The following is a 16,820-nucleotide window of genomic DNA, read 5'->3' as shown; positions in this document are numbered from 1 at the left end:
CATTAGAAGTCAACCTAGATTGTTGTAGGAATGTCGATAAGAATGCAAATGAAGCCTCTGTAGGGAGTTGGGAAGATGGAGAAGAGAGAGGGCTTCAGAGTTGAGAAGGCACTTGAACTGAAGTTTGAGGGATTGGTAAGAATTAAACAGGCAGATGGAGGAGATGAGCAAGAGGCAAGTGAGACGTGGGTCAGTAACAGGAAGGGGCGAGAGTGTCACATTCAGGAAAGTGCAAGTGGTCCAGGGAGACTCGGATGTTGGGGTAGCTGACGACACTGTAAGTGGCTGAAAAGGACATCATTTTCAATTTGCTTGAAGAATCTGGAAGAAGAGCAACTGCATAACTTTAACTGAGAGATACAACTGGATAGGGACCAAGACCATTCGTAGAGAAATAAATAGAGGTTGTTGGAGGTGAAAGAACACGTGTGGGAAATATTCAGGAAATTTAAAAAAATAAAATAAAACAAACCAACAATGAGATCTGTAATGGATTGGATTCCAGAGTGTGAGGAAAGGGAATACTTGGGATGATTCTTAGGTTCTGGTGTGAGGGAGAAGGATGATGATGCCAATTGAGGTCATGAACTAAGAAGCAAATGTCAAGCAAACCTGAGAAAGATCTGTACTTGTACTAGAGATTTGAGTTTATGGACATACAAAAACATAATGGATGGCAGACAGCATGATTATTCATTAATATTGAATAAAGGAGAAGATTAAGGTTGGCATCTCTGGAAAGTTTGATTTCAGGGTTAAACAAAGACTCAGGACCACCACAGGCTCAAACTTTACTTGACTGATCTTGGAAGGTGTATTGCATGACATGGGTAGTGTCTCCTAGCAAGAGAAGTTCCAGAAATAGCAGGGTGGGAATACCGCCCAGTAGGGGGATAGGACAAAGACACTCTTGGGGGAGAAGAGAAATGGAGAGAGACTTTACATGTCCAGGTGACATCCCTCAGCACCAAGGCAGGGGCTTCTGGGTCAGAGAAATCTAAGAGGCAGCCATAATGGTTTGTTGTCCTTTATATAGAGAGGAATGGTCTTAATTACGGTTAGCAGATGCCAAACTGAGTTGCAGGGCATCTAGCGTAGGTAGGCTCTAAGGGACTTAAGTCTTGTTTATTTTGATTATATTTAAAGCAATCAGATGTGAGAGGATTTGAGTTGTTGTTGGCAGGCTTTGGGCTAATGGCTCTAGTCTGATGTGAAGAAGTAACAATATGGGGACCAGTTTAGGCTAATACAAAGGGACTATCTCTGGCCTTTATATAACAGAATCATAGAGAATAAAAACACAGGAGAAATAGATGGAGATCATGGATCCTGGGAGAGAAGACTGAGGAGTATCCAGTGAGGAAAAGAAAACCCTAGAGTTAAAGAAGACTCCAAGAAGAGAGGATGGTCAAGAGGGTCCAAGGCAACATTAATAATGCACATCATAAAATGTGAAGTGTGTCCACTGGCTTTGGTCATTGGTGTCCTGTGAAGAATTAGGTTCAAGTAGGCCATATTTGAAGAGCAAGTGAGAAGACAGTAAATGTACCTTACTCTTAGAGGATTTAGCCAGGAAAGAGAAGGTAGCTAGAGAAGATGTGACATAGGTAAGGTAGTTACTTTGAGAAAGAGTTCAGCAAGTTTTTTTTTTTTATTGGTTCCTTTTATTTATGCATGACAGTAGAGTCCCTTTAGATATAATTATACAAACATGAAATGTATCTTATTCTAAATAGAACCCCAGTCTTGTGGATGTGGTGAGATTCACGGTGGTATATTCACATAAACAACTAGGAAAGTGATGTCAGATTAAATCCACTGTCTTTTCTTTCTGTTTTGTTTTTATTTTAGTGCTGAGTCAGAAAAAAAAGTGAATTATTGAATAAACAAATGCTATAGTTACCTTGTCATAGTTTAACAACCCTCAACAAAACTTGGTGGAACACAACTCACAGCTGGTATGGTCCTGGGTTTTGGTGGTCAGCACATCTGTAGAGCACAGTGGAGATGACTTGTCCCAATGGTGTTTGGAGTCTTGGCTGGGAAATCTCAGTGGACTAGGTTGACTCAAAGTCTGGGGACTAGAACAGTTGTTTGGAAGATCCATTGCTAAAACTAGGGTTATGAAAGTTAGTAAATCCATGATGGCCTTCACTCATTTGAAAAAGAAGAACTCCATTGAGATTGAGGGTATGAGGTAGGAGGCTGGAAGAAGGAGTGAAATTTTAGAATACTTTAGAAGAGGAGAGGAATTTGGAGTGACTCAGTCTCAAGAATTTCTGAGTGATATTTAAGGCTCAACTAAGGTTTTAAATTTGTAGTTGTAACAGTCTGTGCAGTTGAGTTAGTTGTTTCCACCCACACAATATGCTAGTGGAGAGTAATAGCTAATGATTTGAGTTCACAGGAGTCCGATTATACTACAGGCATCCTTGCATACTTAGATATTTTCAAGTATTAAATGTATCTGGGAAAAATAACAACTAGACATTAAATAAAGGAATAAAGAGAGGATACTTCCTTCAGCCAAATGGTGACCTGTCTGTACCTGTTTGTGATATTATTTAAATATACATAAGGAATCCTTCTCCAGTCATTGGGAAAAATGGTCCTATCACCACTTTACATCCTGGGCCAGGTCTGATCTGGTGCTTTTGGCTCCCTGAAGTGCTGTGTTGTGAAGGAATCTTAAGACCAAGCCTGAGATTATGGGGATGGAGGCCAGGGTAGGGGGCAAGATGAGCGGATGGAGATGTTTGTCATAGAGGATAGGGTGTCCAGTGGGGATTCCTGCTGGCCTACTCACCAGCTATTCCTACCCTCTTTGACAGGAGCTATGAAGGGAAGAATAATCATGATCTTTGAAAGCAATAACGTGAACAATGGTCAATCTCTTTTCATTATACCATGTATTAAACACATAAGTTTACATTATTGTAACAAGGCATTGCACTTTTGTTGAATGTCTAAAGGTTGTCTAACAATATGAATCCTGAAGAGAAATTTTTGGATATTTACTAAATAATTTTAAGACCTTAGTTTTCTAGAATATTATTCCAGCAGGGTTGAAAAATGCCTTAAATATGTAGCCTATGTAACCAAATGAAAACTTTATTGAAGAGCATTCCCATTTCACATGAAGAACAAATCTAATACAAATAGTATTTGACATTTTACACATGGGAGATAATTGAGTTGCTTGTCCTGGTACTTGTATATTCATATTTTAACTAAGTTAATTGTTATTTATTCTGCTTTTCTCAAAAATACAATTGAATAAAATGAGTGTGATGACTACTTGATTGTACTTACAGTCTAGTCAAAGCTGTGTACCAACTGTATTGTATCAGTTCTCAGATGTGGACTTTTAAAAATAGAAATCTTAATACTCTAACTTTGAGGTTCTTTTAAAACTGATGGTATGTTATTGCTTTTCCAAAGCATTTCCCCTTATTGTTTCATAACTTCAATATTATTCCATAAAATAGCATTGCCATTTTACATTTTTTGACATCATAGACTTAAAGAAATGCAGTAATTTACGGAAAGATGGAAACGCTTAACACATAATCAGTGCATGGGCCGTAAACTGACTTGGCAGTGTGCTTCATGGTAGGTTCTATGCGGTGGAATTTCTTCCTTCCCATTTTACTTTTCACATGGAGTGTTAATACCTATTCGGATTCTTCTAGATAATAAATTATGACAATGTCCTTGTTTCAGGGTCTAGTAGTATTTCAGAAACTTGAACCCTTCCAGCAGAAATTCATCATAGGACTAATAAAGTTATTACAGTGTTTAAGCTACAGCAACAATCTGAGAAACACCCTTTTATCTCAACGAGAATTTGATCATGGAATTTAAAAAGTGAACCAGACTATGAAAATTTTCCATTTTTTAGATGATAAGAACTAAGATTTGCTTTGATTTAATGAGTAGATCATATCCTTCAGTTCAAATGACAGTGCAAGACTGTTGCTCAAGAGAAAAATGAAGATACATCATTAATTTAGTTAGCTTAGTCATGGTTTGTAGGTCAGGCGGTTATGAAATTTTTTAAGGAAACACACAGAATTCAAAAATTTCTCTCTCCCTAGCAAAGAAGTTTTATCTAGTCTGAAACCCAAATAGGAAAGTATTTAACTGTTCACTAAAGAAAAGTAAAGTAAGGATCTTGAAATTTAACATATATCTTCCGAGGAATTCAGATACTTTATTTCAAAACTCCCATAAGATTACATTATAAAAGGCTCTCTCTCCATGTAGTGGCACTCTCCTGGAATCCTCGCAACTGGGAAGGCTGAGGCAGAAGAATTGCAAACTGGATGCCAGCCTCAGCAATTTAGTGAGACTCTCAGAACCTCAGGAAGACCCTGTCTCAAATAAAAAATAAAAAAGGGCTGGCAATGTAGCTCACAGGTAAAGTGTCATTGGATTCAATCTCCAGTACCAAAAAAAAAAAAAAATTACATTGTAAGAGGATCTTATTTTGTATTTGTCATTATACCTAATTGCTCTGGTTTACCCATTGGGATGACTTCTCAGTAAATGATATTTCTAGAGCGTTATGAAATTTTGTTTTTGATTTTCACAACTTCTCTTTGTATCACTATCATGTACAAAAAAGGCTTTGCAACCAACAATTTTCCAAATATCAGTATTTGATGTTAATTAATATCTTAAGAAGGTAGCTTTATAGATTTGCCTTAGTGCAATATGTTCTAAAAATGGAGTTATTAAAATGATAAAATACACTATTGGTGCAGCCCTTTTTATTAGCATTCTTGGAAAATACAGAAAGTAAAGTACCCGAGTTCAACTTATATTCTCAAATCTAAAATATTTGCTGATATAACAAAGAATTTTATTTAGAAATATATTCTTAGTAGAGAATTATATCATTTCAATTATAATTCTTGCAACAGGCTAAAACTGACCAATATGATGATCAAAAGCATTAGAGGAAACTTCAAGAACATAAGACTTAAGGGAGTAGAGTTGACAGACAATGGATAGAAATATAATGAACACAAATAAGTATGCTATTGCTTTTAAAGGCTTTGAAATCCCTAAATTATGCTTTATATTTTCATCTTTGGTGTATGTGAGTGAGTGTGTGTTTTATCTGTAAGAATGATATTAGTTAGGGCCCATACGTGGGATCTTTAAGCGTTTACTCTTCTGTTATTATATACCCATAGGACATTTACAGCATGAGCACAGCTTTTAAATTCTTGATCATAGTCCTTTTCCAACTATAGAAAAATGGGTCTAGTGACAAATACTTCAGAAAGCTTTTCTGAGGGAAAAAAAAATCCCCAGAGATTGTGTACATCATTATCTATATAAATGAATGAGTTTATATTGTTTCAAATAATTTTTATTCAGTCGACCATCAGAAAAAGAAAACATTTCAAACACTGTAAAGTTCAGGTGATCTCATCTGTTTTGAAATTTACTTTGCTTTTAGTTTGAAGACAGAAGGCGAAGCATATTTTAGGCAATGCTTGTATCTTTATTGGAAAGGCGTTTAATTTTTTGAGTTTGATTTGGAAGACATTCCAGTCGTCTGTGTCAGTAAACCATGTGTGTGTGAGCGTCTTTATTATACAACCTTGACTTTCAGAACTAGAATAGACACTTGCAAAACATCTGAGACTGGTGCAAGTAGTTAACCTGAACCATCAACACCGCGATGAATTTGCACCATCCAGGTCCTCTGTGTACCTTCCTTTCTTCATGATGTTCCTTACTGTCATAGACTAAGCATCGAGGACATTGCATTGACTCTTTTTGACCACAAGGGAAATGTTCGCTTCATGGTGCCCCCGCCCCAAAACTATAAAAAGCAGCTAGGCGCTGGGAACAAATCTACTCAATGTATTATTTTCTCAATAGAAAGGAAGGAGGTTAAAAAGCCAGACTCTCATCCAAGATTTGCTACTTGGGCCTTTTAAAGTTCTTCTTTTTGTTCACTTATAACCTGAAGAAAATAACTTTTGGGTACCAGCGTGAGAAATATTCGAGCGTCACAAAAGAAAGTAAAAAACATATTAGTGGCGTCCTTGCAGCCAATTACACGTTTCCTCTTCCCGTAAATAACCAGTCCTTTCGCTCTGGAGCTGAGCTCTACGCTCGCGCTTTCAGGCCAAGTACGATTTCGGCCACAAGATGGCACTGACCTGCAAACAAAAGAAATCACGGTGGCATTGACTTTTGAAAAGCCTGGTAAAATTGCCTTGCCATCTTGGAGTCAAGGACTGTGCGGGGATGAGGGCTCACTGCCCTCTCTGCACGGTGCGTCTGTGTCTGACGATGTGTGTTTAGGTTTAATTGTCTTTCTCTGCAGAATTTCTAGGCAACGCACCCTCGAGGTGTCTATCCAAGGTGAGGAGTGGGGGACCGTGGGGGAGCCGCTGGCGCGCTTCGCGGGGCGCGTCACGTGATCCGGGATGAGGTGGAGTTCGGCTTTAAGGGGGCGTCTCTTCCTCTCTTCAGCAATCTTTAGATCTGAGCAGGAGAAATACCAGAGGATCTTTCCTCCCCTCTGCACCTTTCCATGACACCCTTCCCGCTTTAGCAAACAGAGGCGCATTCAAAAGAGGGTAAGTTTCAAGTTTACGCTTTTTAAAGGACTTTGGAGAAATCTCTCCTTGACCGGGCGAAGGATGAGAGGAAGGACAGGGATGCGAGTGCTGGAAACTGGTTGTGCGGGACCGAGGTGCGGCGCAGCGTCCGCCTCTAGCTTTGGTGCCCGGCGCGGGCAGGTGGCAGGATGCTCCCGATTGCCGCACGGCTCCCGGACTCCTGCGAAGGGCTTGGGGCCGGCGCTGGCCGGGGAGAGCGCGCCTTAGCCCGTGTTCGCGCATCCCCGCGCCCTGCTGCCGGGACCTCTGGACCGGGATCCAAGTTTTCCTCTCCCCCGGCTCCCATAAGAAGGCGAGGGAGCGGGAAGGACCCTGGTAGGTCTCCCCGCACCTCCCGCAGCTCGCGCCTTTCCCCGGAGCTGGCTAGATCCGCTGCCGGGGGGCGGCTGTGCGGTTTCCTTGGAGAACCGGCTGGGACCCGTTGAACAGGGTGGACTCCGCCAGGCGTGCACCTTCGCCCCTGTCCCGAAGCACTGGTCCCGCTGGTCTCTGCTGGCCCCTGGGGCGCGGACCCCGGCCCTTTCCCCACTTGTCTGGACTGGAATGGAGCCTGGATCCCCCGCTAGTGGGCCCTTCAGCCTGTCGCTGCACTCTGGTAGCCCTGAGCCCTGTCCTCATATTTCGGAGTTTTAATCGCGGAACTCTTCAGCTCTTTCTCCTAGACCGGTAATGAGCAAACACGCTGGGTTAGGAGATGAAGGATGGACTCAAGTGGAGGTGGCTTAGTAAGTGTCCCGTTGGTCTCCAGATGGAATGGAGAGATGAGAACGTTTTAAGGATGGATATTGGGCTAAGGAGAGAAACGACTTAGGGTTTGGGCTGTGGTGTGTGTGTGGGGGGGGGGGGGGGTCAGGAATGAAATCCAGGCAATTCGCCTAGTTACACAATATGAAAAGGGCGGGCGGTTTAGCCTGCCACAGAAATTTTGATCATACCCCATTTCATTCTTTGGTAACTTCTGGAACACAGGAAAACCCTGAGGAGAGGTGAGAGAGCGTGGAGAGGGAGTATATGTCTACAGTTTCTATGTTCCACTTTTTTTTTTTTTTTTTTTTTTGAGCGCCTTGTAATTTGCCGTGCCCCCCTGGATCCTCTGAGAAAGCATTGCTCTGGGTTGGCACATAGGCAGGGGCAAGTGTAGAGCTCGCCTCTCAGCACTGGACTTGAAAACGGTAGCCCTCTGTCCCAAGAACCCGAGCAGGTTCTATCTGGTGAAACAAGAGAGAAGAGACAGCTCTTGGACCCAGTTCCCAGCCGGTGCCTGAAGACTGAGTGCTCTTCCTGGTTACTACCTAATATTAGTCTTTCCTGACTGTCTTAGGGCAGCTGCCTGGTAACAAGCCCTCTCCCCTCTCAGGAAAGGCACGGAGAATTATGTAATTTGTTTAGATAAGCCAGCAGTAACTTTCAGGGACTGTGTGTAACACAACCGACATTTCTTTTCCAAAACAATTGAGATGAACAGACAATCCCGGGTATTTGAAATACTTCTGCACTAGGTTGCCGGGACAGCAGTATTTTCAGGTGGGAACAGCACTGTGAATAGCAGGCTGTGAAAGGCCAGCGTTTTATTTGAAAAGAAGGATAAGGGAATTTCCCCCTGTGAGGGGCCTAATATGCGAAGTGGTGAGATTTGTAGGTCTCTATTTGGCCTTTAAAGGTATATGACAGCCAAATTTAACAGCTGCTAATTTTTGCAATGTCTGTAGTTCTGTAGCTTATTTTATAAATATATATTTTAATAGTTAATGTATTGTTTACATTTACAAAGATGAGTCATCTAAACTCTCTTTTAGTACTGTTATTTTCTAAAAATTATTTTTTCTTGAAATGATACTAAGGTAAACAAAATACAAATGTTATCCAATACAAACTTATTTACCCAAATGGAATGACTGCCAACCCTGCACTTAACAGAAGAAGCTTGGAAACACTTTTAAAAGAAATAAAGTTTTCATTTTCCGTATGGCTAAATTAGCTCCTACTGAGTAGGAAAACTTCTCTTCCTTGTAGGGCATGTATATCAAATATAATTTCAAAGGTATCTGAGTAGCATTTCAGTATATTTACTTAAACTCATCAGTAAGAAGTTCCTTCGTAGCCCGTAGATTGAAATAATTCAATAAGTGCTTGCACAAATTCCTGTAATTGTCAAAGTAAGCCAGCAGATATAAAATTTATTTTTCCTGTCTACTTCAAACACCTTCAACCTCCCATAACCTCCTGCCTAGATTATTAGACTAGCCCCTTAACAAATTTCTCTACTTCTTCTCTTTCCCTTCTTAAATGTCCCTGAGATATCTACATGTCTTCCTTACTTGCCTCTCTTAGGTCTTAATTCTCCTGCCATTTTCTTAAGCAGTCAGAGATCTTTTCCTACCACCCAGGAATAAATTTTAATTTCTGACAATCTCACTCTCCCTTCTCCGATCTATTGTTCTCCATAGCACTTATTATCATCTAGCGTACTATACCTTTTATTAATTTATTTTTATCTTTCTCTGTCCACAAGATTTGAAGTGCAATGAAAGGATCATTGTTCTCCCTACAAAATCCATACCTGGCAACATAAGTAGTAAACAAATATTCATTGGAAAAATGAAAGCTCTTTCACAAACAATTCCTTTTTTATACAGTGTAACATTCTCTACTTTGTACTTGACCTAACAGAATGTCTGTTGTCACTAACATTCATTTTGTGTGTAAAAGGATGATGATAGATTGAGCCATTGCTGTAAGATTAATTTACACAAAAAACCTACCATTCCAGCTCTGCATCTACTCTACCAGTCAACCTATTTTCATTCTAAATCTAATATTTCAAGGTACTATGAAGCATGCATCATGTCTACCCTCAAAGATGTTATACTGAAATGGATGGGCACCAACTAAGTCTTCAAGGGACTAAATGGTGCTTTGAAGGGTGAGTAGAATTTGGATTGATGGTGAGAGACAACACCCAAAAAGAGGAATGGTAGAACTATATGTGAAGGCAGAGTTATATTTGAGAGACTGAATAATCTGGCCTACCCACAACAGAGCATTCACATTAGGATTATGAGAGAAAAGAGTGGAAGGAAGGCGTAACTTAGAGGTCTTTAACTGCCAGGCTTAGGAATATACTCAATAGTCCACACCTCCTGACTCTCATGCCAATATCCTCATTCATGGTGGAACTTGGAGACAGGGAGCCATGAGAAACACCATTTTTTAAGGACATGCTTTGCTACTGTGCAAGTGTTACTTTAAATAATGAAAATTCAAAACTGATAAGCAATGTTAACTATCTCTATAGTAACCTGAATACGAAATATGATGCTAAGTATTCTTGAATTCTCTAAGAAATAAGAGATTTCAAAACTACTCTAAAATTATCACCTGCTTCTTCCAGACTTGTCCTCTCATTCTAAATGGCATTAAGTGGTCCTTCTCACTGCTTTTGGGATTCTCAAGAGGAAAAAAGTGTGATGACCTCTTAAATAATAGGTTGTTGCATAGAGGGAGAGAGAGCCATATCTTTCATGACATCCACCTGCAAAATTATTCCATTACCATGCCTTGATGGTTTCTTTTCACTTAGTGATGGCAACCTTTATTTTATCTTCTTCAGTTTTAGAAGGCCAAGTTGCAGTTTCATAATAGAAAACACCCCATACTCTACACAACAAAAGCACCAAATGAAAGTTTTACTAGAGACATCATATAAAAGGCAAATACATTTTTATACATTAGATTTCTTATTTATCTTTCAATGGAAGTACATTTACAAAATATTCTTTATTGTTCTTATGTAAGAAAGAAATGCAATTCAGTTTCTCAACACAGGCATAAAGATCTGTTAGTTAAGCAAAGAAATCTCACCTTAGAAATTTATTTAGTAATCTAGAGGAAATCAGGAATTAAAAAAAATAACTTTGAACCTCTACCAGACTATTGTCTGTGATTTGTCTTGTTAAGAAGAAAAGAATATTTCTACCACAGGTGATTGGCTGCTTCTTCAAGGTTTGTTCTCACATTCCAACTGACATTAACCAGTCATTTTCTCTGCCTTTTGAATTCTTAAGAAGAATAGTGTGATTACAGATAATATTACCACCAATAGCTAGACTCTTGCTCTGGAGACACAAAGTCTTGTAGGGAAGGGGGATATTTACATGGATAAAACCTTAGAAATTGTTTGAAAGCTTCTGATATATTAATAAACATAGAGGTTCAGAGTATCCTGCACAATGCAAGAACTTCTCAAAGTGGCCTTACATGTAGTAGCTATAAGCTTTTATGCTTGGAGTACCTGCTGCTTTTATAGATGGTTTATTTCATTTGATTAAACTTTTGTTTCTCATAATGATGTGATTTTTTAAAAAAAATAGCAGCATTCCTTTGTCCTACTTCTAGCTTATATAGTTAGACATAATATTCTAAGCCTGGTTCCCTGACTTCTGCAGATCACCAGTAAAATGTGAAATGACATCTCTACCATTATTTTTCTAGATTAAACATCATTTGGTCTTTCTACAGTCCTCATATGGTAAAGTTTCACTGTATTAATCATCTCCTTTTGAATATACTTGTGCTAAATAAATTCTGCCATAAAAAGCAGTCCAATATATGTTGAGTTATTGCTACTCTAGATCTCTACACTGTTTCATTCATTTCTATAGTAGGAGGAAAAAACTATGTATTTTTGTTGTTATTTTGCTTTACTCATTCGTGTTTTTTGTTTTAATCTGTACATTAAGTTGTTACACATCTGCATTCTTACTATGTTTCAGAGTGTGCTGACAGTATTTGTATAAAATTTTTGGAGGCATGAAATTCATATACACCTTACTAACTTGTAGTTCACTGACATTCAATGTATAACCAAGTCCAGTTAAAAATATTTCTGGATTTTTAAAAATGCAAATGTCTGCTTGGCCTCTGCTACTTTAAAAACATATGTACGAAATCACATTTTGTTTATTTATTTCAGTGTCTTCATATTAAAGAGTTCTATGAGTCAGAATTCATTTTGACTGCCCTCAATAAAATCTGTAATGCAATTGATCATTTTCTCTTTACAGATTGTTCAGTTCAAGGGAATGAAGAATTCAGAATAATTGTGGTAAATGGATTCCAATATGGGGCATAAGAATAAACTGAGCAGTTGACCTGCTTTGAAGATATGTACTGTCCTCTTGTGTAATCTCTAAAAACAAAAGCAATCAAAATGAATTCAACATTACTTTCTCAGGTTGAAAATCATTCGGTGCACTACAATCTGTCAGAGGAGAGTGCCCCATTTTTGGCTTTTGAAAACGATGATTGTCACTTGCCCTTGGCTGTGATATTTACCTTAGCCCTTGCTTATGGAGCTGTGATCATTCTCGGGGTCTCTGGAAACCTGGCTTTGATCATAATCATCTTGAAACAGAAGGAGATGAGGAATGTCACCAACATCCTGATTGTGAACCTTTCCTTCTCAGACTTGCTTGTGGCCATCATGTGTCTCCCCTTCACATTTGTCTACACGCTAATGGACCACTGGGTCTTTGGTGAGACAATGTGCAAGTTGAATCCTTTCGTGCAATGCGTGTCCATCACGGTGTCCATTTTCTCTCTGGTTCTCATCGCTGTGGAACGCCATCAGCTGATCATCAACCCACGAGGGTGGAGACCAAGTAACAGACATGCTTACATAGGTATTGCTGTCATTTGGGTCCTTGCTGTGGCTTCTTCTCTGCCCTTCCTGATCTATCAAGTCCTGACCGATGAGCCATTTCAAAACGTAACGCTCGATGCATTCAAAGACAAGTACGTGTGCTTTGATAAATTTCCCTCGTACTCTCATAGGTTGTCTTACACGACTCTCCTCTTGGTGCTGCAGTACTTTGGCCCACTCTGCTTTATATTCATATGCTACTTCAAGGTAAGAAAATCTCGCCTCCCTTTCATTTCCCTTTTTCCTTCTTTGCACAGAAATCCCTCATTAAACAAGTGGTTCTGTTGAACTCATTCTTTGCTCCTTTACAGATATACATTCGCTTGAAAAGGAGAAACAACATGATGGACAAGATGAGAGACAATAAATACAGGTCGAGTGAAAGCAAAAGAATCAACATCATGTTGCTGTCCATTGTGGTGGCATTTGCAGTCTGCTGGCTGCCTCTCACCATCTTTAACACCGTGTTTGATTGGAATCATCAGATCATTGCCACGTGCAACCACAATCTGTTATTCCTGCTCTGCCACCTCACCGCCATGATATCCACCTGTGTCAACCCTGTATTTTATGGATTCCTGAACAAAAACTTCCAGAGAGACTTGCAGTTCTTCTTTAACTTTTGTGATTTCCGGTCTCGGGATGATGACTATGAGACAATAGCCATGTCCACCATGCACACGGATGTTTCTAAGACTTCTTTGAAACAAGCAAGCCCAGTCGCATTTAAAAAAATCCATAATGATGATAATGAAAAGATCTGACACTGCTTGGAGCTTATGGTCCCAGAAGACATATGTTTAAAAGCAAGTGTAACAAGACATGTATTCTCATTACCTGTTCTCCATGGAATGGAATCGAAGTCACTTAAGAAAGACTGAGATTTTCCTGTATTGCCTTGTATTGCTTTTGTTATGGTTGTCGCAATGACATTTGGAACAAAAATGTATGGGTTTTGGCATCTCCTGGTAATTATTTTGACCAGACTTTCTTCAAGTGCTTTTTGTGGAATTATGCATTTAACAACTTTTAGACTATATTTATTGGAATGAAATTTCTTTGAAATTTCTCTCTAAACCAACTTAAGACTGACACACTCATTACATTGTACCATCCTGACTGTCAGTAGATTGGGCCACCCTCGTTTAATGACAGGTGTCATTTTAGTCTGTCGCAGAGGTGACAGCATGCAAATCTACATTGAGGATGTTGAACCAAAAGAGAGTGTGAAATTGTTCAGAAGTGATCTGCTTTTTTTACCTTTTTTTTTTTTTAAAGAGAGGACTTAATTTGCTCCTCCTAATGAAGTATCACTTAAATTAAGATGAGAACGCACAAAATGCTTTTCAGCTGTGAATATCATAGGGACTTGGACCATCCACAAGAATCAGTGGGTAAATAGTTCCCTAATTTCAAAACTATTTTGGAACCTGCCAACCAAAGCATTTCAGAGTAATTAGTTTAATAAGTAAATTCACATTGCTACGAATAATTAAATTATATTCATTTGAATTGATAGTGAAGAGCTTTTACATCCCTTACAGATTGTTCAGTGTTTTTCAAGCTTTCAGGCATAAACATATAATTCAAAAGGCATTTCCAGCTTACAATGTATTTTCTTCACAGCAGTGCCTATTCACTCACTTTTAAATTTCACTATTCATCTTTCAAAGCAGAGGACAACAAGGGACAATGTTAAAAGGATATTCACTTTAGCTAGCAGGGATAAATACTTAACCACTTCATATAGCCCATGTTAACTTGTATAAACTGTGTGACTTGTGGAGTTTATAAATCATGCACTACATAGAGTACTGAGTAATTGTGTCTCCTTGATATATTTAGTTTCATGTATCTTGTGATCATGGTTGAGCCTCAGAATCATTTGGAGAAAAGACATTTTGAAGAACAAGTCATATTTTCAATGTATTATACAAAGTATTAAATGTGTTTTATTTAAAAGAAGGGCAAACACTTTCTCTATTAAACTTGTTTTTGCTTTTCCTGAGGAGTCTTTTGTTTCTGTCTTCAGCTTCGTTTATTTTTTCTCCTGTCATGACCACTCCCATGGTGTCCCCACTGCCCCAGTTTCAGTTTGCTAAATGAGACATTTTCTACTCTGGAAGAACCACTTATGGCCAAGTTACCCTGCCTTGCTGGATGACTTCAAGTTTCTTGAAGGCAAGGACTATCTAATGTGACTGTTCCCAGTGCATATGGCACAGGGTCAAGTACCTAGAAGTTTCTCCAAAAGTATTTCTAAAGCGAATGAATGACCAAATTTTCTTCCTCCCCTCCCATTTATGATCATATTGAATTCTCATCCAGATGTTTTCTTGAAAACTTTCTTCATAAATTCCTCTTTACCAAGAAAGTGTTTTCTCTTCTACTGTATTATTTTCATTCCTCAATGAAGCAAAAGTAGATCTTGGAAACCTGTGTCATCAGCCTTGTAAGTCAAATATCTAACTTTTTACATGGAATGTTAATATGAAATTAAATCATAGCCTAAGAATGTCATTTAGTTACATGAATAAAGAAAAAAACAATTCTAACCAACTCTGTTTGCTGGAAAACATTATTACCTTCTCTTACCTAAACATGGGATTCTTAACTACTTGATATTTTTCTGCTTTCAGGGACTAATTCTGACTTTCTCTACTTAGGTACCATAGAAACAAATTGCTGCTTGGGAAAGTCTTCATATGTAGGTGCTTCTTTGTCAGCACATCTGCTGAGATGGCCATTTCAAGGATTCCCACTCAGTTGCGTAAGCTGCTGATTCCTCAGTTTTACATAAATAATGAACTGAATAGTAAATTCTATTTTATCCAAAGATGACAATGAGTAAATAGTTAAGTCTAGGATCAGCACCAGTGCAAGAAGGAATAAATGATCACATTAAACACAAACTATGGAATCATTGGTTTCTCTTAAATCCAAGAACAAATATTACGTTTTAATGTAGTAGAAGATCATACTTATAGCTTATACAGATTTTGAAAAAAATTGTAACTGCTAGAATTTTTAAACTTTGTTAGTAAGGTACTGTTGTATCCAGTGGTTGATATTATTGCCATTTCACATAAGAGAAAAATCAAAGTTCAAGTTGAAATATTGATCTGAGCTAAGAAATACATGAAGTAGGAATCAAAGCCAGATCTGTTCAGTGCTATTAAATTAGTAACAAAGCTATATTTATGATATAATTTTAGAAAATATTTTCCCACCTCTTCACAAGTTACATGACAAGGATTTAACAATACCCTAATGGAAAAAAGAATGGAATGATGTAGAACAGTTGAAAGTGGCCAAGATGATTACATGTATCCATAATCCACTTCTGAATTAGATAGTTGTTGATTATTCATATTAATTTTGTTTCTTTTTTGCTAACTGAATGGTCTCATTCCCTTTTTGTATTTCACAAAATTTCCAAAGAAATAAAAGTAAATATCATATTGTAAGTACATACCATATATAAATAAATGAGATACTTTGACAATGAAAATACTTATCCACACAAGTAAAAGAGGCAAAGAGAGGCAGGCTTAAGCTGAGGTTGTAGGGGTAAGATTGGCCTTTGAACATTGAAATTCACATTTCAATGTTGAAATTCAGTGAGGTTATGGGCACTACTAGGTTTTTTTTTTGGTCATAGTCAGGGTTTCTTTCCATAGTAATCAAGTATTCTTCTGGAATTAAGGTAGTTTCTCAATAATACTTAAATTATTGCAGTCTCCATATTTTCTTTCTTTATTCCTGTGATCTATCAAACAACATGTTAGATTCTTGAGCTAGTGAGAATAACAGCATAATTTACCAAGAAAAATTAATACAATTTCCCAGATTTAATTCATCTTATGATTCCCTTATTAACTTATGTGTGTATTAAGAAGTGAACACATGCCACACGTTATGTGGATGTGTGTGTGTGTAACTTGTATAATTTCTTCAATGGTTTTATTTTCGTTGTTCTTTCTTTCTTCAGAAAAATACCCTATAGTAGTTATTTTTTCTCATTTCATAGAAAAGGAAACTGAGGTATGAGAGGTTATATAACTTGTCTTGATATCACCCAACTAGTAAATCACAGAGGCAGGTTTCAGATCCAGGCAGTTTGATTTCTGAATCTTTAATCAGCACACACTGAAAACCTTCCCCACGTGCCAGCCTCTGCCCTAATCGTACAACCTCTGCCTCACCTGTCTTACACTACTAGATCTACTCATGACCCAATCTACAGTCAATGTCTTCTCCAATCCTTAATAATCTCAGAAAGATTTAAAAAAATTGAAATCTAACATACAATCCTATCATGGTGATTTAGGCACAGTTACAGATTGAGACACACATCTGTTTCACCCAAGGATTATCACTGTAAATCTGTTCCTTCTTTCCCATTGGTCTTATTTCCTCCGTCTCCCCCTCTCCCTAGGCTATATAAAATCTGTCATCTCTCTAGTTTTCTA

The 16,820-nt window shown here is 38.3% G+C and overlaps 1 protein-coding gene across 3 annotated transcripts; it reads left to right on the top strand.

Annotated features, from left to right (window-relative positions):
- Nucleotides 1-6,244: 6,244 nt before the first annotated feature.
- Npy1r (neuropeptide Y receptor Y1) lies at nt 6,245-14,765 on the top strand. 3 transcript variants are annotated; one of them, XM_047550198.1, is made up of 5 exons: nt 6,299-6,387; nt 6,499-6,605; nt 9,473-9,570; nt 11,711-12,555; nt 12,660-14,765. In XM_047550198.1, exons 4-5 carry the CDS (start codon nt 11,857-11,859, stop codon nt 13,110-13,112), a joined length of 1,152 nt encoding a protein of 383 aa, XP_047406154.1. In that variant the 5' UTR covers nt 6,299-6,387; nt 6,499-6,605; nt 9,473-9,570; nt 11,711-11,856; the 3' UTR covers nt 13,113-14,765. The 3 variants fall into 3 exon arrangements, with proteins under 3 accessions (XP_047406155.1, XP_047406154.1, XP_047406152.1); XM_047550196.1 differs by lacking the exon at nt 9,473-9,570; XM_047550199.1 differs by lacking the exons at nt 6,499-6,605; nt 9,473-9,570 and having other exon boundaries at nt 6,245-6,387.
- The last annotated feature ends 2,055 nt before the right edge of the window (nt 14,766-16,820 follow it).

This window comes from Sciurus carolinensis, chromosome 4 (genome assembly GCF_902686445.1).
Source record: "Sciurus carolinensis chromosome 4, mSciCar1.2, whole genome shotgun sequence".
NCBI classification, from domain to species: domain Eukaryota; kingdom Metazoa; phylum Chordata; class Mammalia; order Rodentia; family Sciuridae; genus Sciurus; species Sciurus carolinensis.
The sequence above is the reverse complement of the archived record's forward strand: the minus strand, read 5'-3'. Positions and strand labels throughout refer to the sequence as shown.